The following is a 24,848-nucleotide window of genomic DNA, read 5'->3' on the forward strand; positions in this document are numbered from 1 at the left end:
GAGTATACTCGTTCCTGGCGCCCTCAGCAACACCCTGTGAGCGAGTATACTCGTCGCTGGCAGCCAACGTGTTAAATTCGTCTTTAGTCCATTTTTTTGCTTAAGTCAGATTTATATATATTGCTAAGCTTAAAAATTGCTTAAAATTAAAAAGTCGATTGTATGCATGCACCATCTAAGACGATTTTTAAGCTAAGATTTTGCTAAGTCAGTTTGATGAATCAGCTTAAGATATTTGCTTTGGGTCATCTTAACTCTTTTTAACTTAAGACATTTGCTAAGCTGAGATTGATAAATGCAGGGCCTGGGTCTAGGCCTGGCAGGCAGCCTAGGCCTACCTGTATTTGCTAGCCTACTGTCAGTTAGTATTGCCTAGCCTAGTAGGTTTAAGTTTACAAAGTAGTTATTCAGGCCTATCATATAAAGACATTCTCATATCTATTTTATAAATGTGTCATATATGTCATATCAAGTAATTCATATAGCTTATTAGAATAAAAAATATTAATAAACTTACCATAAATAGACAATGCAGGTGTAATTCAAGATGGCATGTATTTGTACAGTAATACTTCCAACCAATTAAGACACTTCCCATTTGTTTCAGTAAAAAATGGTTTCAGAACATATAACTCCCATTTTTTATGAAGAATAATTGTAAATCTTATGAAACAAATGAATAAATTTGGTGGAAACACACCATTTAGTAAAAAAAATAATTATTGCATAACAATAAGCACAACGCTTTGCAGTTTGTAGGAAAACCAAATAAAATGGCAGCCACATTGAATTCCAAACAGGCTGCTATAGGCTTCTACACTGAATTAAAGTTACAGTACCAGGGAAAAATCACAAGGATCCAATTTTTTAAACATTATGTTCCCCAGTAGAATGGTTATTTTGTCACTTAGAAATTGGTCTCGGATTTAGAGGAGTTGGGATACCCTATTAAGGGGATACTTTTGGCCACAAAATCTGTATCTGTTATCTGTATAAATACTGCACTGGCCCTCACATTAGAGTATAGCATGCGGGCACTGATGTTATTGCGAAGGTTTTTTTTTTAAGGTTTGCAGATTTTGTTTATATGGGAAATAAAAGAATAAAACATTAAACAATAAACTTAAAAAGAAAAGAAAATGAATTTGAAGTTTTTGCTCTTTTGAATTCGTTGAATGGAAGGATAGTTTACAGCAAGGTCTAGCATGTTGCAATCTCTAATTGTTTTAGGAAACAAAGAGTGTTTGCATATTTCTGTGTTTAGCAGCTAATGTTTTAATGTGTTTGGGTGTTGATGCTCTGGTGGAACCAACACAATGCTGTTTATCAAAGTCTGCAACAGCAATGAGTTCATTGATGATTTTGTAGAGCAGGAGCAATGTAAGGTTTTTGCGGCATGTTGAGAATGGTGTCCAGCCAAGCCTGTCGATCATCTTTGTGGCACTGCTTCTTTGTTATAGTCTCAGACAAATCTTGCACCATGTCTTTGAACAGATTCAAATTTGGTGATAATAATAATAATAATAATGGAAACTTTTAAAGCGCCGGTATCCGTTTAAAGAAAACGCTCATGGCGCCCCTCCACAATAAGTCAAAAATATGACCAACAAAAGAAACAATAAAGTTTAAGGACCAGAATCAATTAAATTACATGATGTCTTGCGTGATGTCTTTCTGATGGTATGGATCCCAGTCATACAGTTCTCTAAAGACATACGAAGGAAAGTATATATTTTAACTCTACGGCCACCCCAATTCAGGGAGCACCCCTATTAAGGGGATACTATTTTTGGTCTTGAAGGTGACCCCTTAATAGGGGTTCTACTGTGCAATTTTTTTTTTTTTTTTTTAGCTCAAACCATCTTTACTAAAATGTGGCCCACTGTTGATCATCAACAAAATATAACCAGCAAAGTGTTCTATTTTCCCACATTCAATACTGAGAGGGGAATATTACTGTACTGTTATGGAAATGAATAGTGCTAAGTGCTGTCAATGGCAATTTAACATCAGGCTGTGAAGAGGTGTATAAATGTCTATGAATAAGCTTTTCAACATTTCAGGACAAATTATTCAAATACCCTTTTGCTGCAAATACACTATTTTGAATACCACTAGGCTCTATGCCTCTAACCTCATGTAATTTAGTATTTTTCACTAAGCGTTCAGATGACAACTCATTACATTAAGTAATCCAACAAAAAATTGATTGCATTAGAAATTTATTACAATTGTAGAGCATAATAGCTTAAATGATTATTATTTCAGTATTTTGTTGATCCATAAAATTATGTATTATGTATAATAACATTATATATGTGAAACTCATATATATTATATATACATATATATATACCCTACAGATATGTATATGTAATATATATTATGGAAATGGTAATGTAAATTATATTTACATACATGTATCTATGTACTGTATATCTATGTGTGTACAATCATACATATATGCAAATAACCAAAATTACCATGCTCATACCATACCTATATGTAGATTTCCTTCTTCACCAATAGTATAACATTCATCCCACTTTTTACCCTATTAGCTTTCCAAGTAGACTACTTCATTTTTGTATTCACAACTTGAATCCCATAAGAAAGTGAGACAATAATTCTCTAAACATGTACTGTATCATGATCAATTGCTTAAATATGTTTAAAAAAGATAAAAACCAGTTTCAAAAAGCTTTCCTTTTAAAATTCTTAATTGATAATTAGTTGCAGCTACAACATAAATCAATATAACATGAATAGCATTTTATTTTGTGAATTTAGAAAATATTGTGTTAATTTAAATATATAACAAATGTCCCTTTAGAATACTAAATATCACCACAAATTGGTTTAGTGAAAATTGTCCATAAAATATGTCACAATGACAGTTGGAATCTATCAAACCAGAAATAGAAGCACATGAATAAAAGCCTAAAAAAACCTAATTTTAAAATAAATTATTTTAATTTATAAATATGCAAATGATAAGCAAATGCTGTTATCAGCATTTTATTTATAACGGAAGAAATTCACAGAAATTAATTTAATAAGTAAGTCTGACAATAAAACCATAATTATAAAATGGTGCTACTATGCAAAAGGCAGCAGCAAAATATTTGAAAAATTAATTTACTCTTAATTACAAATAAATACATAATTATCAGATAAAAAAAAACTTTGAATCCATGATTTTATAAGTTCTGGCACTAGTGTGTCGCCCTCGTAGAATTCATACTGGCTTGTATAACTTCAAGATTTGCAGACTGTGTTAGCGTGTAGCCCTCGTACAATTCCTACTGGCTTGTATTGAGGAAGGAGTAAGATAATCAGTTACATACTGCTGATGTTCAAAAGCAGTGAATGTCTCAATTCATAATGCATAGATAATAGCTTGGTACACCATAAATATATACAGATTATACAAATCCCAGATTGGGAATCACTATAAAAACCTGGTTAAAATTTCATTTTCCATCTTAAAAAGCATTCAGCAAAGCACTGTCCAACAGGCTACTAATAATCTCCCTGCATGGAAAATGGATCATTCCTGTCTCTCTCTGCATAATAGTACAGTATACAAAAAATGAAGCCTAGATTTTCGCAGCATCTAAAATACTTTGGCAGATTCTTTTATATTCCCACGTATCTCCGCGTAATCTCTTGCGTGCGACTCCGACGATGTCCATTTTTGGTAGCAAGCAAACCTCAAGGTCAAAGGCTAAACGGGTCTTGCCCCTATCATCCATCTTCTTACACCTGAGTGTATATCTATACAATGAAAGAAATATATGCATAATTATTATGGGATAAAGTATCCTCAATCTATAATCATCTCAAATAAATGAAAGAATTTAAAAACACTAGCTAGGAAAAATTTAAGAAACATTAACAACATCAATAGATATTGAATTGCTCATTATTAGGATCAAATAATTAATTAACCTTCAGGGAGACACAGACCAAAACAGTTAAGCTTTTACTGTTATGTCAGGCAATCACTGCAAATATTGAATTTAATTGTTCAAGTTTAAGTTAAAAAAAGACACTAGGTGCATTTATATAGAAAATAACGATAGTTTAACATACGCTGGTAAAATAATATTGGATATCACGATAGAAACACATTCATATAGATATAAACATCGTGCTAAAAATATGCTAATGAGGTACAGTGCTGAGTAAAAGGCCAAACAAACTACACAAGTGTCACATCAAATCATTATCGTGGAGTTGTTTGAATTGTAGTTTGTATGTAATGATTTATTAACGTATATTTAGTCAACGTTTATTACATCATCTTGAGAATGTACTGGAAGTTAACCAAAATGAACAAATTAAAATAGCCATAGATAAAATATTTATATTTTATGTAAATATAGGCTTATGGGAGGAATGTGTATGTGGAAAGGCATGGGGTGGAAAGGCTGATAATTCAACCTACAAGCTAAATTCCACTTATTACACTTACCCCTTTTGTTTGCATAGTACATGGTGTTGCTCAATGGTGTTTCTTAATTCTTCTAGTACAAAATCTGCTGGATATGTTGATGTATTTGATACACTGTATAAACCCTAATAAAAAGAAAGATCAAAAACACTTTTCCATTAATTGGGTTGTCCTACTACACCATGATTCTAAGCATAAAGCATTACTATTATTCATAACATAGTATCCTTGAACATGTGTTTGTTTTAAGTCTTTTAAGAAGCTGTTTCTCTTGTGCAGCATTTATGACTTGGGCCTGATGAAGTCATGATGGCAATGTGACAAATGCTCGTATATTTTACCATCAGACTTACTAATTAGTTTACTAGGTTTTATGATTCATAGCATTTTATCATTACTATAGTTATATACTATTATTTTTTATTTACTTATTCATATATTTATTTATAAAAACCATACTTATAGAGTGTGTCCCTTCCAGCGTATCCTAGAAGGTGGTCTGATATTCAGGGGCCCTCTAATAAATGAAATAATGTGATGCTCTTATCAGCGAAGTCTCTTCATGAGGCTTAGGGAGTGGAGTTGTTTTTAGTTCTGAGAAAAAGTCCTGCTGTCAAAGAAATTGAACCCATGACCCTGGGATTAGAAGGCAAGCATTTCAACCACCAAGCTATTCAACTCCACTCCATTCAAATAAATAAGATAAATAATAAATTAATATAAATTAATAAATATAAAATAATCCTGATGGATCAGTCTAAATATTTAAATAATTGTTAGAAATAGACAACATACATACAGACATTACATACATACAGACATTAGCACTATAAATTACAATTATTTTAATACCTTTACTTTGCGAGGTCCGTCACTTGTAGAGTACTTTCTTGGAGTTAGTGTGCCAATGATTCTGTTGATGCCTTTTTCAAAGCTACCCAGAAGCTTCTTTGCGGAACCCGAGCTAGAGTTGCTGGATTTTAGGTTCTCACCTTCTAATATTCCCATCTTGTCTAGATTGCCCTCCATCGATACAGCTCTGAGGAAATACAAAAATAAAAAAACACATGAAAATAATCAAACTATAATAAATCATACCCACACAGCATGTTTCTATTTCCCCTGATAGTTTAAATTTAGAACTGAACAGCAAGTCTGAAGATAAATTTCACTTTAGAGTCAGATTCCAATCGTTGGTAAGTTCGGAATTTCTAGACTGTATGACTTTTTCATTATGAATATCACATTTTTTATTATTATTATTATTCATGGAGCAAGCTGTATTAGAAATATGTTTGATGGTATAAAATACAATGACGTGTTAGTGAAAAAAAAAAAATAAATACACCATTAACAATAATACAGGAATAGTATTAATATAGAAATAGGTAATTCTAAGTTTAATTCCAATCATCATGATGAACTAAAAATGGGAATACAATTAAATAACAATAATAATGAAAATATTCACAATAATAAAGATTATAATAATATTGATTATAATAAAAACAAGAAAAATATAAACAATAATAACACACTGAATTGTATATGAATATTGAAGTGGTAATTGATCACAGTACTTACTTTTTAATATCTTGCGGGTAATCAGAACTTGGAATGGAGCTTAAATAATTATCCATAGACTTAGCCGGCGTGACAACTGTTGATGTTGGTAATGATAATGTTGGAACAACAGGTTGTTTTAATGGTGTCTTCTTCGCCTTTGACGATGCATCACTACGACTTCGGAGTCTAGCCGGCGTTTTCACCGGATAAGGTTTCAAAAAATCATCAAAGTTCTCTTTGTCAACTGGCGGTGCACTATACCGCTTGTCCGCTGCCGGATGTATGTATGTACTCTGAAGTGGTTCATACTTTCGGTTTGTTCTTTCGACTTTACGGTGTGTGTTTGAATGGAACTGAAATGACTCAACATCTTCTAGTCCATCCTCCATCGAGCTGAACATGTAGGGACTACTAGTGGGAGGCTCAAGATTTGATTTCTTGTGGTTGCTATGAATATTATGACTTCCGTTGCTATGGATTTGCGATTTCTGAATAACAAAGCAAAATATCCAAATTAATATAATTTCATTTTTTTTCTTCAATTTTCAATAATAATGTATGAGGACAATAGATTATAATTAATATGATAATAAGGGAAACATTCTATAACATTTATAGCACACAAGTAAGAGGTTCTGTTACCTACACTTCATAAAAACCAAACATAAAATATCTCATAGAGAGTTGGATAAACAAATTTAAAAAAATCATAAAAAACAATAATGAAATATTGTTAATATTTTTCAAATAATAATTTAAAAATTGTAATATTTTACCAGCAAGATTAGCAGTTATTTTTAGAATATTATAATTTTTAAGTTGGGCATAATGATGTCATACCATACTGATTGTGATGATTATGGCTGTAGATGGTTACACTGATGAAAATTAAGATGATGAAGATGACAATGAAAGGATTAATAATTATAAAGATAAAGATAATGATATTGACAAGGATGACCATGATTATGAAAATGAATATTTAAATTTTAAAAATTCACAAAAAACTAACCTTTTCTGAAGGAGGGGTCATTGGCAGTATTTTGATGGTTTCGCCTTTATACATTCTGTTTAGCAGCATAAAATAAATAGCTGTTACCTCATCATATTGCCACTGTTGATAAAAGAATTTATATCATTTATTCAAAACACATACAATATCATCTTTTTAAAATTAAAAATAATACCAAAGAATATAGATTAGTAAGAGGTCCAACTGTCATGATTTCGCATTCACACAATGAAACGGAAAAAAATGTAGGGGGCGCACTATTAGAATTTGAATAGCATTCTTTTGAAGGATGCCCTCTAGTTTGTTGTAGTTCTCTTCGAGATAGGATTCCGTTTTTTAAAGAAACCCCGGCAGTCGGACCTCTTTGATAATTACTATCTATTGTTAAAAATGAAAGTGAAAAAAAAAAAAACACTCAAAAATCCAACCAGAGTTGCATACATTCTACTACAAAATATTAGAAAAATAAGGGATAGATATTATTTAAGTGTCGGTTAATGGCAAGAGAAATCCTTTTTTTTTTTTTTGCAATTAAAAGCTAGTGTAATAAAAAAGTATTTGGAATATTGCATTTTGTTTTGAAAGCTCTAGATCAATACAGGTAATGATTGTTTAAATGGATGTTCTCTTTATGTATTTTTCTTTGATTAACTCAAAAAATCAACAGAGAGTAAAAAAGAAAAAACTATTAAATATATGGTATGATGGTGAAATTACTAATCTAGGTTCAATATAAAAAATTGAAAAAGTAAAAATATATCACATCAAATTATCAATGGGTATAATCATGCCAAAATGTTTTATTTCAAAGTAATGAATTCATATTTTAGTTCAAAATAAAAAAAAAATATTGTTCTGTTTCTCATTTCAAACATTATTTAGCAATGTAATATAAATAGATTCATAAGCAGAAGAACATAGAATATGACGTTAAAATATTGAGAAAGAAATAAGTACAAGATATTGAAATAAAGATGAATGCTCCATTATTTTCTGAGGAGTGTTCTTGCTGCAAGTAAATTATCATAATGTTAGTTTATCCATGGAGGTGCAAGTACAAACACCTATAAGAATTAACCAAGTAATTACTTAATGGACACATATAATTCATAAGATTATTGTGAAATATTTCTCCAAAGAATTGAGGTCCATACAATTAGAATCGGTGAAGCTATACCTGTTTGACCTGTGCAGTCATTTCTTTCTTCGTTTTGCCGTAATATTGCGCCATTTCCAAAACACAATCCTCATTAATCTGCGCTTTGCTACACTTTGTTTTCCAGTCCACTGGCGTCTTAAAAGACTTTGTCACCCACGGATGCTCGATTAATTGCGTAATGCTTATCCTCCGTTTGGGATTCACCTGAAATAATATGCAAATGAGAGCAGGTGTTAAGTTAATGCAGACTGCAACCAACGAGAACTGTTGTAAATCCATGACATTTGGTCTAACCTCAATTGTAGCCAATACAATCAATCAAAATCAGTGTCATATTCCTGCGAAATATCAAAATAATATATCAAGTTCAGGTACGCACGGTTTTTGACACAATTTCTTTTTGATGAAGATTGATTTTACATCAAAGTTTACTACACTCTTTAATCGAAGTACCTCCATACTAAACAAATTACCCTATATTATAATAACACTTTTTACTTAAACCACAAATATTTTTTAAATGTAGATAAAGTATATCATTGTATTTGTTAAATACCAAAAAATTTACACAACAGAGAGAAAAAAACAAAAAACCATTACTATAACTTTAAGAACATTTAACAATAAAATATATAAAAAAAATGAACATAGAACTTTACATTTAAAATGAGCTGTTGCTAGAGAATCTGTCAGGGTCAGATATATATATATATATATATATATATATATATATATATATAGGCCTATATATATAAAACTGGTAATAGCTTTTATACCTATAGGACTTTAAATATAACTTATATAAAAATAATCAAAAATATTAATACAACCTATAACAAAAAGGCAATAAAAATAATAATAAAAGTTATGAGAATATTGAGGGCATAATAATTGAATAATAATAAAATTACTAATATCTCATTTTACTTTAATTTTAAAAGATCAATAAAAATGATTGGTTCATCAAACTCTTACAATATTCCATGAAGAACTTGCGTAAAAAATAAATAAGAGTTTGTTATTATTATTACTTCTAGATGGCAGATTAAGATTAACATCACAAAATTGCATCTTGTTTTTGAGGGTCAATAAAATAATTTGATAGCATTAAACCCTGCCCAGATTATTAAATATTCTTTGACAAAAAACTGTTGTATGCCCATATATAGTCATGATGTGCCTATATATTGCCATGATGTGATGTGATGACCATATTTAGGCATGTCCAGCCTGGACAGGGCCTTACCTGGAGCATTCTCTTTAGTATTTCTTTACAACCATCGCTCAGCCATTCTGGTTCGTCATAGTCACCTTTCTGAATTTTTCGGTACAGATGTGCAACATTCTCATCGTCGAAGGGTAAGAAGCCGCAGAGAAGGGCGTACAGAAGAACTCCCATGCTCCACACATCGGCCTCAGCTCCCAAATACTGCTTGCCGGAGATGAGTTCGGGTGCTGCGTATGCGGGACTTCCGCAGCATGTTGTTAAGTGGTGGCTCATGCCCCCCTGCGAAAGCACAAAGTTTTAAAAAATGAACTTAGAAATCAATTAATTAAAACGAGATGCCACTAAAAGAAAAAAAATAAAATAATAGTAAGTCGAACAACCATTTTTCTTTTATACAATATTTCAAGATACTACAGAACATAGTTATTTAAATATTACAGCACAGTTATTAGGGGTGGTACAGTCTGTGTACCTGTTTATTAGGGATATTTTTGTTCCCATTTTCAATTAAAAGCCAAAAATCTAGAAATTCATATTGCATTGAATTTTCAAATTTATTACCTCAGCCTAATAAGAAGTGTAATCCATTTCATTCTACTGCAGTACACAGTTTCATAAATTACCCGGCTGTTTATAGAGTGCACATGTCGATCCATGTGCTTTAATATTGTATTGTGACAAGGCGTCTTGGTGTAATTCACCAGAGGTTCGTGATACCATTTCATTTAATAAGCACGGCGAAAATTAAGCATCTTATATGCGCATATGTCTATCTAAATCTTCCATTAATTATTATCCCCTTGTGTCCTTGTCTGTTTAAGTGTGCCTAACTCATAATGTCTCCCAAATCATGCACAGTTGCAATGAATCTATTATAGGAACTGATACTGTCAGAAACCTGTGTTACCTTGGGTTTTGCAGCAAGACCGAAGTCAATTAGCTTCAGACTCTGTTCTTCATCCAATAATAAATTTTCCTGCATGTGGGGGGTAGAACAAAAATGATTGTCATTTTTCTAAATCAAGGAAAAGAAAGTCTACTGACACATTGAAAAAAGGGTAAATTGAGTCAATCACAAAGTACATTAATGCATCTTTTTTTTTTTTATAAAAAAAACCCTTTTATGTGAGTTTTGTGGCAAATTGAATTGAAAATACCATAATAGTACAAGTACATTAAGTTTTTTTGATGATGTAATATGTTGTTGAAACTGATATTAGCAATAGTCAATACTTAAAAAAAATTTAATTGTTTGTTCACTGAATTTAGAATAGAGCTGCTGCTTTTAAAATAATTATATTAATAATACAAATTATAATAAATATTATTTCAAAAACTATAAATATTAGCATCTTTCCCATGGTCAATGGAAGCAGAAAATGTGCAACCTTAACTTCAATCCATTGGGAGTATTCCTAGTCAGAATGCAAGAACCATCAGTATACGTAAAATCTACATATTATAATAAAGGATATGCCAGTTGATAGCCTATATAAGAATTGGTTCCAGTCTATTTAAAATAACATTAATGCTTAATTGTCTTCATTTTATCAGTAATTATGTCAAAAAAAAAAATTGAATTTGTGATTATCTATCATGCAAAATTAATATTAATTATGAATTTAATAGTTTATAAGAATAATCCATTCATGGCTAACATCAAATATACTGTAGCTAATTTATTTGACAGTCTCAATACAAAAAATATTTTATCCATTTTTGCATCAAGCAGCAAATATCGAATAACACAACTACAACTTACAAGGATAAGCAGATGTATGAGAAATTTTAGTAGTGTATAACACATCTGCATAATCTCAAGATGCGTTATTGAAATGATAATATTGATATCGCATTCTATTTTTGTATAAATGGAAAGACTATAATCCCATATAAAAAAAATTATGACCTACACTAGGCTATCAGTCAATATGCAAAATACCGAAATTCACTAAAATATATTCAAATTGATTAGAACTTCCAGTTAGTAAAACTGAAAGATCATATAATGAAAATACAATAATTTTATAGTGTCAAGAAACAGAAATTAAATTTTATATCACCTCATCTTGTAATAATAAGGAAGTTTTGAAGTGACAAGAATTTTGTATTTATACGTCATTGTGGGCGGAAGGGATGTCTTTGTATTGCTGTTTGCTGTATGAAAGGTTACAGTAAAACTTGACCGCAACAAGAGACTGTATTCTAAAAACATCAGTTCTTGTTTTCTGGTGTATATTATGTTATTATTGTTTTTAAGATTACACTACATAATAACTATGACTGTGCTGGTGAAAATATAATGTTGTTGATGACAATAATGTTGATAAAGATGAAAATGATTATGTTAAGTTGATTATAATATCTGATGTTAATAGAATTCTCATTCCGGTGATACTGACTATGGTGATGATGATGACTTTGATGCCGATGCTTATTAATGTGCTGATAATGGTAATGATGATGATAATGATTGTGATGATAGTGAAACTGATGATAACGTTGATGATTATGATGATGATAACAGTGATCATAATAATGATTATGATGCCGATGACAATGACAACAATAATGATGCTGATAATGATAAATATTTTTATTTAAAAAAAATATATTTTTCTGCACAATTAACAATGAGGAGGAACAAGAATTTTAATTGATTAAAACTAATAAGACCGTAATAATGTTTAAAGACAAATGTGCACTTATTCTGTACATAAATTATAATAAATGAATGATAATAAGTTAATTTACCGGTTTCAAGTCCCTATGTGCATACCCGTTGAAGTGAATGAAAGCCACGGCTGATACAATTTGTCGGAAGAAAGCTCTGGCCTCTTCTTCCCTTAAACGATCCTTGGCAACTATGTAATCAAACAGTTCACCACCAGGACAATACTATATAAAAATACGTACAAAAATATGAATTATTCAAAGAAAATATAAAATGATGATAATCATGATAGTTGCAGTAACAGGGCTGCAAGCCTCTTCTAAACACTTTGGCTAAACAGAGGGAGATCCAGAATAAGAGGGGCAGAGGGCATGTATTTGTATTCACCCCTGGTAAATGACCTTTATTCAGACATCTAATTATATTTTGCCATACATGCCAATTCAGAAAGAAAATTGAAAATATTGTATTAAAAACATGTAATATTATGAGTTCGCATCTAATACAGTAATTCAATAGTTTATATTTTGCTATTTTAATTATTTATTTTCTTATATTATTTAAGTATAGAAATTAGTTTTCTGATTTTTAATTGAAAGTTAGTTTGAAAGAAAAAATATGTTTTATCACCAATTTTAAAATACTGTTCTTTTATTTATTGCATAAGCCTTGAATTAGCAGGATCATTTTAAATGACCACTTCAATGCATTTTTTATGGATTCTCTCATCTTGTAGTGTACCAAAGACAGTTTGTATTTACCACTTTCATATCAATGAATTCATAATTTAAAATTTTATTTTATTCATTCGACTAAAATGTATCAATAGTACAATACACTCTTGGCAGCTAAGCTTATCTGAATTTACCAAGAATTTTTAATATTTCATATCAATGAATTAAAATTTCAAATTTTAATTTTATTTGTTCGACCAAATGTATTAATAGTACAATACATTGGGGGCAGCTAAGTTTAAGTCTCAGGTGCATAATTCATTAAGCTGCTGCAGCTGCTAAAAACCACCCCTGATCCAAGATCCTTGTTATCAAAAGCAAATTAGATTGAAAGCCACGGTAAATATTAGTAGGACCTCTAGGGTTTCACTTCTAAGAGATGAAATACTCTTAAGCTAGGCATACATTACTGCATACATTACTGTATTAAATTTTTGTCTGTTGGACATAAAATATATTGTTTGATCAGACTCTGGTATTACTAACTACTTCTATTAAAGCTCTGCCCACACTATCAAATTCTATGTGAAAATTTGTGTTCATTTACTTAATGAATTTAATTTATTAAATTTAGTAAATTAATTCAATTAATTTAAAAATTACTATTGTTTAAGAGCATTTTTTAAGAGACTGATCTTAAAAAATATTACATACTGGTATTAAGTAATGTTTACTACAATATAAGGATTTAGTATATTTACTCATATATACTTAGATATCATACAATATAGGCAATTATATATTAATTAATGAATGCAATATTGTATGTCTTCCTGAATCTTATCTAATGAATGCAGTATGATATGGTTTCCTGAACAAATACTGAATAAATAACAACATTCATTCATCTGAGTAAACTTATTTTGCATAGCACTTAAGTGCTTAATCACGGTTATCAAATCAAGTGCTATATAGTAACAAGAGATGGCTTAAATCTTGTGCGGACTCACTTAGTTACAATCTATGTATTAGGAGGGGCCTTAAGGGTAGGAGGCAAACGTCGATAAACTAGCCATGGTAGGCCTAGATTCACCAGAGGTCAGGTTGCACACAAGGATACGATGTTTACGAACATAATACAGTTAATGCACCTAATCAACATTAGTGGGTGCTTTCGTTGTAACCAGGTGAATATACAGATAAACGCCTGGCTGGATATATAAAGACGTACGTCACCATGAGTTCTGTATCAAGAACGGTTTTATCTGCTGACAGGCAAATAGGACACTCAACATCACGTCAGGGGGTGGGCGACTCCATGTACTAACACTGTACAACAGTTGTTTTTGTTAAATGCCAAGGGTTACACAGTAGATACGAGAACAGGAAGATGATATTCTAAGCTATACTTGTGCTGCTTACCTCCATTACCATGAAAATTTTCTTCTCCGTCTCAACAACCTCATAGAGGGTACATATATGTTGGTGGACAAGTTCTTGTAAAGCCTTTATTTCTGTTTTCACTCGAGGAAGATCATCCTAAACAGAAGAAATTATTGAGTTAAAACAGAACATCTTAAATTGTACATGAACAATTCTTGACACAAACAAATATATATATATTTACTGTTTTTCTCAATTACATTTTGTGCTTTCTATTTGTTTGGTTTTTCATTACTCTTAAAATTTAAACTTTTGATTTATTTTTTGGCAGTGGCTATTGTTACTTACAATGAAATTCCTAATTTTTGATGGATGTTATTGTTTCTAAGGATTGGATTATGGTAAGTCAATAGCATGCAATCAGAATTAGAAATTTATTTCAGAATGGTGTTATAATAGCCACTGACTTTTTTTAAATGTAAAAATCACTATTCAGTGTATTTCCATTATTTGTTACATAGTATACCTGGTACTTAACCTTTCCTTTGTTTTACTCTTTTTGATTGCCACTGAAGTATATGATGAGTGATTATAATTCAATGTTGATAAATATGTTTAAGTTCATAAACAATTCTTCGACATAGTATGATAGTATTGATCTTGTACTTGATTAAAAAATATGCTTGAAAACCATTTCATGAAGTATTCAGCAAACAGCATTACTCCATCAAAACTCACCCCACCCCCACAAATCAAATTTACTGTGTATACAATCAAGATATTGGAATAGTCGACTTAATGACATCATTTTATAATATAAATAAACCGATGAGTGGTTAACATATGGTGATGGAATTAATGCTCTTACTCACCCCAAGTTGGCGTTTATCCATAATCTTTATGGCTACCTTCTCACCGGTTAAAATATGAGTTGCTAATTTGACTTTGGCAAAACCACCTGAAATAACGAAAAAATAATAATCCACAAAACGATATAAATCTGAATTGAAACGATTATGTTACAAAGCTATAGGTAACTGAAGCACTGTCCAGACTATCAAATTTTATTTGACAAAAAAACTGTTGTTTTACCCATATATAGTCATGATGTGCCTATATATGGTCATGTTGTGATGTCATCATGACCATATTTAGGCATATTGTCACATGTTTTTGTGAAACAAAATTTGATAATTTAGACAGGACTTTACATGCAATTAGATACATCCCAATTGCTCATGTGACCATGATTTTGTGGGCCCATTATTGACTTGAATTTGTACAGTTTATTATAATGTAATTATATATACTGGTAATCTCTTTAAAAAGTATATTAAGGAAACATCAACCCAATTTTTGAATATAGTGTTTTTTAAAATATATTCCTATATGTGAAGCAACATGCTAAAGTTGTCCAAAGAAATTAATATTTTTAAAATTAAAATGAATGAATGAAATGCATGTGTATATGTCTCGCGTACAATACATGTACACGCGCACACACACACACACTATACTGCCACTCTAAGCAAACGCAAACATGTAATATTTATAAACCATTATGACCTTCAGAACGCAATCAGCAAAATCAGTCGCGACTCCACAAATGACTCGCAACACAAATAATCACTGTAATCTACACGATATCAATATTTCATATCCAGCCGTTTCGTAAAAATCAACAAATTATTATGCACCATTTACGAAGTACTTCCACAACTGTTTGCAAATTAAAAAGGAGCTTGCTGAAAGATTAAGCTGAAGAAAGTACAATATATTAATTAATACTTTAATATTACTGTACATGTACACATACTGTTATCAAAACTAGATGTCTTAAGCTGTGTACTAAATATACTGTAGGGGACTATATATGCACAATTGATTCTTAACTTCATGCAATGCTGTAGCCAGCTATTGGGACAGTCATCATATACAATTTTCTATTTCGGTCCACAAAGAATGGGTCCTCATTAAAAAAAAAGGGTCTAAATTATGCAGTTTTATGCAAAAAATGAGTCCGCTTTTTGAATAAAGGGTCCGGATTTCTCATATTTTGTATAACATTAGTAAATGGTTAAGAAAATGGTTCCAGATTTTTCATATTTTTTGTGCAAAATGGGTCAACTTTTAAGAAAATGGGTCAACATGTTTTGAATTTTCACGTAAAGTGGGTCCACCCCGATATTGTCCTGCACTTTTTGAAAATCCTGGCTACGGCACTGACTTCATGTACATCGGTTTAGTTAGGGTAAATACAGCAGGGCACATTCAGCTTAGTGTAGGATCTTTATACATTTATTAAATTATTCATTCATGATTCATTCATACAGCCAATGGATAAAGAATCACAGACAAATCTATCAAGTAGAAATTACAAAGAGACAAATTATTGATAAATGATGGTAATCGTTATCGGTTTGTTTTAGAGTGCCTTCCAAAATTAAACATGTCTCGAAATGAAAAAAAAAATTGAAAAAAACATTAATAATTGAAGTTAACAAATCTAATCCAAATATATTTTTTTTTGCCAATTCATATTGTATCGTTGATTTTTAGCGTTAACATATCCAAATAAACTTTAGGGGGAAATGTTGGAACGTCTGTATGAACAATTAAAATGCTGGATGTGATACCACATTCAAATATTTGATAAAATTAAAAGGAAGGTCAATTCAGTCTTGGGAACGCTGATGCTTCATGACCTTTAAATTGAAGCAGGCACAAGTCGTTGATGAATCTTCAATCTTATACTGTACATTAAAGGTTACAGCCTAAAGCCAAATTCTCTATCGTTGTGTTTCTAGATTTTGCCTTTCTGTATCCTTGAAGCTTTTCCTGAATGTTATTAAGTCCTACTGTAATTACGTAGACATATTATAAGTGTTGGAGAAAAAAAATCAGGATAAATCCTCAAAAAAGATGCTCATTTAGAAGGATCAACTGATAATGAGACCGAGATTAAATCAACTTAGTTTTTTCCTGATATTCTGACCTCGTCTAGCGAACTCAAGAAGAATAACAGCACATCATTTATTATGTGTCTGTTACTTGGCGAGAAATTTTTATTTGTTGTTGTTTTTTTTTTTTTTTTGGGGGGGGGTGGGGATAATTATGAATATTACAAAGTAAGCAAATCTAATGTTAAAGAATACTATATTGTTCAAGATTTGTTAAACAAAGAATGTAATAGTGAATGAGATTCAGAATCAACATTTATTGTCACAAAATACTTCCAATATAGTACAGGTACAACTGGTTCCTTTCTGGTATAGGCATTTATTATGCGCCTCTTCCTTGCGGTTACAAAGCGCAGTTCTCTTCCCTGGTCATTGGGTCCACATGCTAAGTGTTGCTGCTGGTAATCAGCGCAGGAGCAGGCAACCCAACCAGCTACCCATTTATACTCCTGGGTGGAGAGAAGCAACGCATATAAAGTGTCTTTGCTCAAGGACACAAGCGAAATGGGCAGCGAGGGATTGAAACCCCCCGGCTTCGAGGTTGGGAAACCAAACCACTGCGCCAAACTGGCAAAAAATGCAAATTGTATGTACAGAATCATTGTAAATAAATGATTCAACAGACTAAAAGATAGTTCAATACACAGCAAAACAGACAGGGGTGAACAGTACATAACCTCCTTATCGAAGGTAATAAGTGGTTTAGCATTGTAGATAATTAGGCTACCGTACACAGAACTTCGCAATAGATCTTTAGTTCTAACATTTAATTTCTTGTCACGTTATTGTTATCCCGGTGAATTGAATAGAGATAATTTTTTGTAACAGTGGCTTGTAGTACAAAGGTGGAAACCCGAATTGCTTTAGCTATATCATGGATGAGTTATGTCATCCTTTAATAAACTTTGGCTATAAGCATTTTGTCATCCAAAGGACAATCTATTTTCTTATTAGTTTTACTTGTATCAGTTATTTATTTTTGACATTATCTTAATATTATCTAAATATTTATTTATTCATTATTAATTTATTATCTTAACAGGTTACCTTAAAAACTGTAAAAATGCACATGTAATAACAGAACAGAACAACAGAAAAACAGGAAAAATGGATGACTCAATAAATTGTGAATATTGAAAAAATAAAATTGAAGAATATAAGATGGAATGACAAAAAGGAAATGAAAAATGCGAAAGATTGGAAATTATGCAAGAATAATTAAATACATATGCAGCTCAATAAAAGTTGAGTTTTAATGAAAAAAGAGAAATTAAAAACATGGCCAAACAACTGTGGCATTAACCCTCACAAGTGGTCTATTATTCCCAATAGATGGGCAGTACCAACCTCGACCCCCATATTGGCTGTGGTGCTGAGATAAAAAAAAATTAACTTCACCTTTAGTTGTCCAAGTATTGTCTTGCTTAGAAAATTATGTTAATGAATTTTTTCCGTTATATTTTACGGCAACTCTTAGACAACTAGGCCAAGTGTCCCCAAAAGCTGCACCCGAGCCTAGCTGGCACCACCCCTGTGGTCAGAATACTGTAATTAAAAGTGAAAAAGGAAAATATAGACAGGGTTTCTATAAATAATTAAAATACTGAACCATAAAAATTAGAATCAGAATTTGAATATAGAATGAGAGAAATAAAAAAAGGAGAAATGCTTCAGATAGATTGATTGAAAACAGAAATACTAGAAGCCTCAGAAGACTTGGGAAAAGCTATGGAATAAAAATAAAAATATATAGAACAGGAAACATACCACAAAATTCACAAAGGTCTTCAATGTTCATCACACTGCCAAAATCACCTGGAATTATGGAATACCAGTATGTAGAATACTACAGTAGGTATAAGGCCTTAAAAAAGAATTAACTATTTTTTTGCCCTTCTTTTTTTTTAAATGATAAAAAGGGTGGGTGTAAAATGTTTTTTTTCCCCCCCAAGATTACTTATCAGATGGAATAAAAATAACCCACAGTTGACATTTTACAATGAATGTAGGTCTGGAATGGCAATATTTTATTTTGTAAAAAAAAGGCTAAAATACCCCCCACTTTTTAAAAGTTTTTTTTTTGTTTTGCTGCCCATATTTTTTTCAGTAAAGTTAGGGGTGGGTGAGGAGGGCAAACAAACAATTTTCTTAGGCCTAATCAGTCACAGTAACAAAATGTCTTATATAAGAGCAAGGAAAAAGAACAAAGTGAAAATTGTCGCTGTGGATTTCTTTTTTGTTTGGAAGGTATTAGGAACAATATTATTATTAAGAACAATCTGATACAGATGATAATACTTTTACAGCCACAATGAGAAAGACCTTCAGAAACTTGTGCTAACGTCAGTACTACATTGGCAACACGCAAAACCAACAAAATTCCAAAATGCTCAAGCAGATTTCAACTTCAGCAAAGAAAGAGGAACTTAAAAATACAATTCATGCTATAAACAATTTTTAAAAGTTTTTTTTTTGTTTTGCTGCCCATATTTTTTTCAGTAAAGTTAGGGGCGGGTGAGGAGGGCAAACAAACAATTTTCTTAGGCCTAAGGATCGATAGCTTGCATCTCTTCTGAAAGTGCACTTTTTTATACTTGCATTTCAGCCCTCCAGCTGGAACACAAGGGAAGCAGTAGAGCACATGTGGGCAAGTGTGGCCGACAGTGTTTTTTTTGCGGCCTGTGAAAACAAATTAAAAACCCTATATGTTTATGGCCCGCCAACCATCTTTGGCTAGAAAACACCTTATCTTTTTATGGCCTGACACCCATTATCTGTAGAAAGTAATATTTAAGAATATTGCGATATAAAAGCAGTGTATGAAGGCTTCTGGAAGCACACTAGAACTATCAAAATTTTGGTACGGCCCTTGCCCTCTGACCAATTTTTATGCCCGCTTCTGCTGGAGAGTAATTGAACCAGGCACCATCGGTTAACAATGGATCTCCATGGTTCAGTGCACAAATAGTGGCTATTATATACCTCATACATAGATTCTAGGCATCTGATTGGTTAAGATAGATAGCACTATTCCCCTCAAAAAGTACTATTCCCTCAAAAATAGTACTTATTTGACCTGTCGTGATGTGCAAACTCTAGGCCCACTACTTCGCCCTGCTGACGGTAAAGGAGACTGCGACCTCTATGATGAGATTATCCTCTGACCACGTCATGGATCAGCGAGTAGACGATAAGCAAATATGGAGGCTACTCGTTTCGAGATGAAGGAGGACTAGCCTAGGCCTATAATTACTTCTTGATGAAGCCGATAGCAATAGCACCAAAAGACAAATTAAGTATGTCTTGACAATATTAGACAATTGCAAGATGATGGGTGCTGTTGAAATTGGGGAAATAAGCAAAGAAAAGCTAGACACACTCTTTAATCGCCTAGAGTAGGCCTAACTAGTCGAGTAGTAGTACTGTAGTAGTAGTAGGCCTAGTATCAAAGATCGTATAGCGCCGCTACAGGCTAGGAAGTAGTACTTTTTTAGGCCTCGTAGAATCTATGTATGAGGTATATAAAACAAATATTGACTGCTCTACTGTATATACGGTCTCCACATCACCTTGGGGCAATAGATTTCACCATTCCCCTCATGAGCAGTCAGTATTTGTATACTGTACCACCTTAACCGACTAAATTATGCTGCTCATTCTTTATCTGCCATTTTATTTCCATAACTTCAGTTAGCATTGCTTGCCTTTTTCATCTAAATATTTTCCATTAAATATACCTCAACAGATAAACCTAAATCAGAAATAGAACTTGATATACTATAATAGAACATTTGCGTCATCACAGACAGTAATAAACACGCAAGTTTAGGACATTAATCAGTTATCATCGTTAATGATGCCATAATGTTCCTAGAAGCGTAAGCTTAATCATTCGCTTGCGATTCTGTATCAGTACAATAATTTAACCATCAGTTTAATGTTCCACGTGTACCCGAGCATTATATTATACTGTTCTGATACTAAACTATATCATAATGAAAAATTGTGCACATGCACTTCGAGATACGAAAATATGAGTTCCGGTTAAATATACTGCACACAGGCTAAACAAATTGTAAAAATACTAAATTTCATATTTGATTTGCTTAATTTGTATTTAATAAGTTATTAACGTGGGGAGAGAAGGCAGATTGGCACAGCGATGTCCAATATGTGGTTTGTAAACTCAAGCTCAGATAAAAACCACAAACAGACCATTCATGGCACCTACGCTAAGCCTGGTTTTCTTAAATTTCTTTTTTTATTCACTTCCATTGCTAAAGATTACAAAAAAAGAAGCAAAATAAGAAAAAGAAATGTATGAACGTACCCATCTTTAAAATGCATTGATTAGCATGAGCTTCCATTTTTTAATGTATTTGTCTATTTCTAGCAATAATTTTTTAAGTTTCAGTTGAATAGATCCATTTTTTTAATATTGAAATTTAATTGTATTTCTTGGATCTTGCATCTGTAAATATATCTTTTGACAAGAAGTAAAATTATATTTAAAATAAAAGGAATCTTTACGGTAATTATATCAAAACACACTTCCACATAGGTTATCATAACACTAATATTTATTAAATTGTTTTAAACCAGTTAAACACGCGACCGACCAATCAGCATCACCGAAAGCTGTTGGAGATAGCTTGTAGCAACTGTATGGAAACAAAGCTTTAGATAGGCCTACTCCAGCATGCATTGTTCAGATTCATGGCATAAATATAAATAAAAAGTAACCCCTTTAACTTTATTAAACTAGAAGTGACTTTGTTTGGGGTAAATTCAATTAAATAATAATAATAATTTAAAAAAAAATCAACTTACTGTACAATTTAAAAATATACTATATCAGAAAGACTTTACAGTACAGAAAAACATCATGAGAGTACTGTATTCATAGACATAAAATAAAATTTAACATAACATTTAAATGTTGATAAGTAAAATTATTACAAAGTAATAACCAATTAAAACAAAATTACACCAGATTGATCACACTACTGAATTATGAAATGTCTTAATTGCTGATACAAAAAAAAAAAAAATTGCCAAAAGCATTTCTTAAATTGCTACTGTATCAGTGCTAAACAGGTGTTCAATAAATACTAATTAATTTGTTAGCTCTGAAAAATTGTGACACAAGATGGTTGCTGAATTATAGGTTATGGAAACTGGAGTTAAAAATATTAACAACAAAATTCCATCTCTGCATGACACACCAAACGCCAGCGAAGAAGAAGTATCAACCGTGAACTTGAACTCAATCCGAGTGCTTTTATTGTGACGGATTTCATTAGATATAATGTAATTGGAACACATTCCCTATTTCAACCATTTCTATTTTTGAATTCCGATTCCACTTAGTAGCCTTTTAGTTGAGGCGTGCTTTTGAATAAATCTGTATTTCTATGTTTTTCCCCATTAATTTATCTTCATCGTTTGAAATGCAAGCCAAAAAAAAAAATCAAAAAAAAAAATCATGAATTGATATCTTCTACATAAAAAAAGCCATTATTAACCAAGTGATTTTACCTCTCATCTATTATGATCAGCCACAGTATCATATCACTTGAAATGTCTGGCAAAATCTAAATTAAAAATATTTTCTAAAGATCTTTTTACTTGAAAAAATGCATCCTATATAAGTACTAACATATTTTATTACTGTACTTCCCTATAAATGCATGTCATATCAAACAATTATTCAATTTAGAATTGTTATAAAAAATAAAAATATAATTTTTTTGAAATATCACAATGGCATTCAGAATACTGTCAACTACAATTTTACACTTTTGTCACTACGTGTGTGTAGAAGATATGAAATAAAAAAATTATATTTTCACAGCCTACAATTACTGTATATTGAAAATGCTTCGAAATATTTACTTTTTTGTACTTCTAAAATGTATAGGATTAAAAACCTCAAATACCATCAAAATTGTAATAATTCAGCCTTGAAAATATGTTAGTGCACGTTCACAAAAAGAAGAAATTTTTAGTAATTACCATGTTTGCTAGAAAGCTTACAAAACAATCTGAATAATTTCATATCTTGCTTTTCTATATTTTGCTGTTTTTTTACCGAGTGTAAAATTTCATCAAAAGTCTGTGTCAAGATTTGAATCAACCGTAGACAATAAAAAAGAAATGTGTAGCGACTATGTGCAATAAAAATTGTGTGCACCAGTGTGTGACCATTATAATAACTTGGCATTGAGCCAACAAAGAAATTATCTTTTATAGCAGGACACTGGGTGGGATGAATGATGCCATGATGTATAGAAGGATGGGATGTAGCGATGATGGAAGGATTAAGGGATGGATGGATGGATGAAGGGATAGATGGATAAAGGAATGAATGGATGTAAGGTAAATGGAAGTAGAAATAGATGTTGGCTGCAGATAATGATAATAATACAATAACAAATACTTATAGCGCCAATTTAGAATTTATCGAAGGCGCTAAGTAAGGAAATAAGTCAAGTTAAAATTCCTATAAGTTTGTTTTAGATATTTCTTAAAAGAAAGCAAATTAAGTGAATCACAAACTGAAAGAGCCATGTAAAAAGGGGCTTGAAAAGAAAAGGCACATTGACCATAAGTTTTTGTTTTGCACTTACGAGATGGAACCGTCTTCCGGATGTAGGGATAAATGGATGGATTCGTGGGTTGAAGGAGGGAAGGTTGAATGGATAGAAGCTTCTATTTGTTTTATATGGAACATTTCACATACAGTTCAGGATTATGATTGATCATTTATGAAGATAATTATAAGGATGATGAAAAATATTGACAACAATGACGATGAAAAAGATGAAATTGAATGTTGGTAATTATATTCATAAAAAAAAAGAAAGTCAACACTATATAAGCTGTTTGCCTATTGGACACAGACAAGTGGCTACCTCAAATCATTCAAAGCCTTGTTACCATTGCAACAGAAAAACAGTTCTAACTATACTTTGTTTATGACACAGAATTGCAAAAATCATAATGTCTAGCAATGAAAAGCGTTAATGGTGATGACAGCCATTATTCTTATTTTTTTCTCTCCATTTGACAGTTCAATTTTTACTTGAGGAAAGTGAGCTTGCAAACACGTTCACTTTAATTATGTGCATGAATGACTATGAAAGAAATCGATGTGTGTCGGCTGTATCACACATTGGTGATACATTGTAACGTAAATGTTATTGATTAAAAATCTTCGTTCTGAACACTAACAAACACTTCATTATAAATAATAAAGCTCTGGAGATGTATAACTGAATATGTCATAAAGGCTATATTTCGTAACACACAGTCCAATGCTTTAGGATTTTTTTATCCTACATAATATCCATTTATTAATGAAAATGAGGTGTAATCGTGTACTATATAGTATTGTATAGTATTGATGACTTGCACAGAAAGTAGATCGCTAAAGGTACTAAAAATAACATAGTATTAAGTAATGGAGGCTATAAACTAAAAAGGCTTGAAGGGCATCAATGACCTGAGTAGTTAGAATGTTAACAGTGTTAGTGCGCAAAGACAAACTTTTGGCCTGATGCGTCAAGAGCTCCCTCTCAGTACGGAAACTTAATGAATAAAGACTGAAAACTTTTGTCGCCAATGTCTATAGCAATAGTTAATTGATAAACACTTCTTTCACATTCAACTGCAAGCATGCTCACTGACTACACTTGGTACAACAATGGAGGTACGGTACAACTATGCAACAAACA

At 31.6% G+C, this 24,848-nt stretch overlaps 1 protein-coding gene across 2 annotated transcripts in view; it reads right to left on the minus strand.

Annotated features, from left to right (window-relative positions):
- Window positions 1-2,312: 2,312 nt before the first annotated feature.
- Window positions 2,313-24,848, minus strand: part of LOC117115763 (maternal embryonic leucine zipper kinase-like) — a 55,075-nt gene continuing 32,539 nt past the window's right edge. For both annotated transcript variants that reach the window (XM_033259693.1, XM_033259692.1), the window contains exons 3-13: window positions 15,025-15,110; window positions 14,192-14,308; window positions 12,176-12,319; window positions 10,329-10,397; window positions 9,440-9,700; window positions 8,212-8,397; window positions 7,035-7,136; window positions 6,041-6,510; window positions 5,309-5,495; window positions 4,478-4,581; window positions 2,313-3,777 (exon numbers count right to left, since the gene is read on the minus strand). In XM_033259693.1, the coding sequence (XP_033115584.1) occupies window positions 3,600-3,777; window positions 4,478-4,581; window positions 5,309-5,495; window positions 6,041-6,510; window positions 7,035-7,136; window positions 8,212-8,397; window positions 9,440-9,700; window positions 10,329-10,397; window positions 12,176-12,319; window positions 14,192-14,308; window positions 15,025-15,110 (1,904 nt within the window). In that variant the 3' untranslated portion in view covers window positions 2,313-3,599. The remainder of the gene's footprint in view (window positions 3,778-4,477; window positions 4,582-5,308; window positions 5,496-6,040; window positions 6,511-7,034; window positions 7,137-8,211; window positions 8,398-9,439; window positions 9,701-10,328; window positions 10,398-12,175; window positions 12,320-14,191; window positions 14,309-15,024; window positions 15,111-24,848) is intronic.

The sequence above is a fragment of the Anneissia japonica genome, unplaced genomic scaffold (genome assembly GCF_011630105.1).
Source record: "Anneissia japonica isolate Jap-2015-1 unplaced genomic scaffold, ASM1163010v1 scaffold287962_len325480_cov183, whole genome shotgun sequence".
NCBI classification, from domain to species: Eukaryota; Metazoa; Echinodermata; class Crinoidea; order Comatulida; family Comatulidae; genus Anneissia; species Anneissia japonica.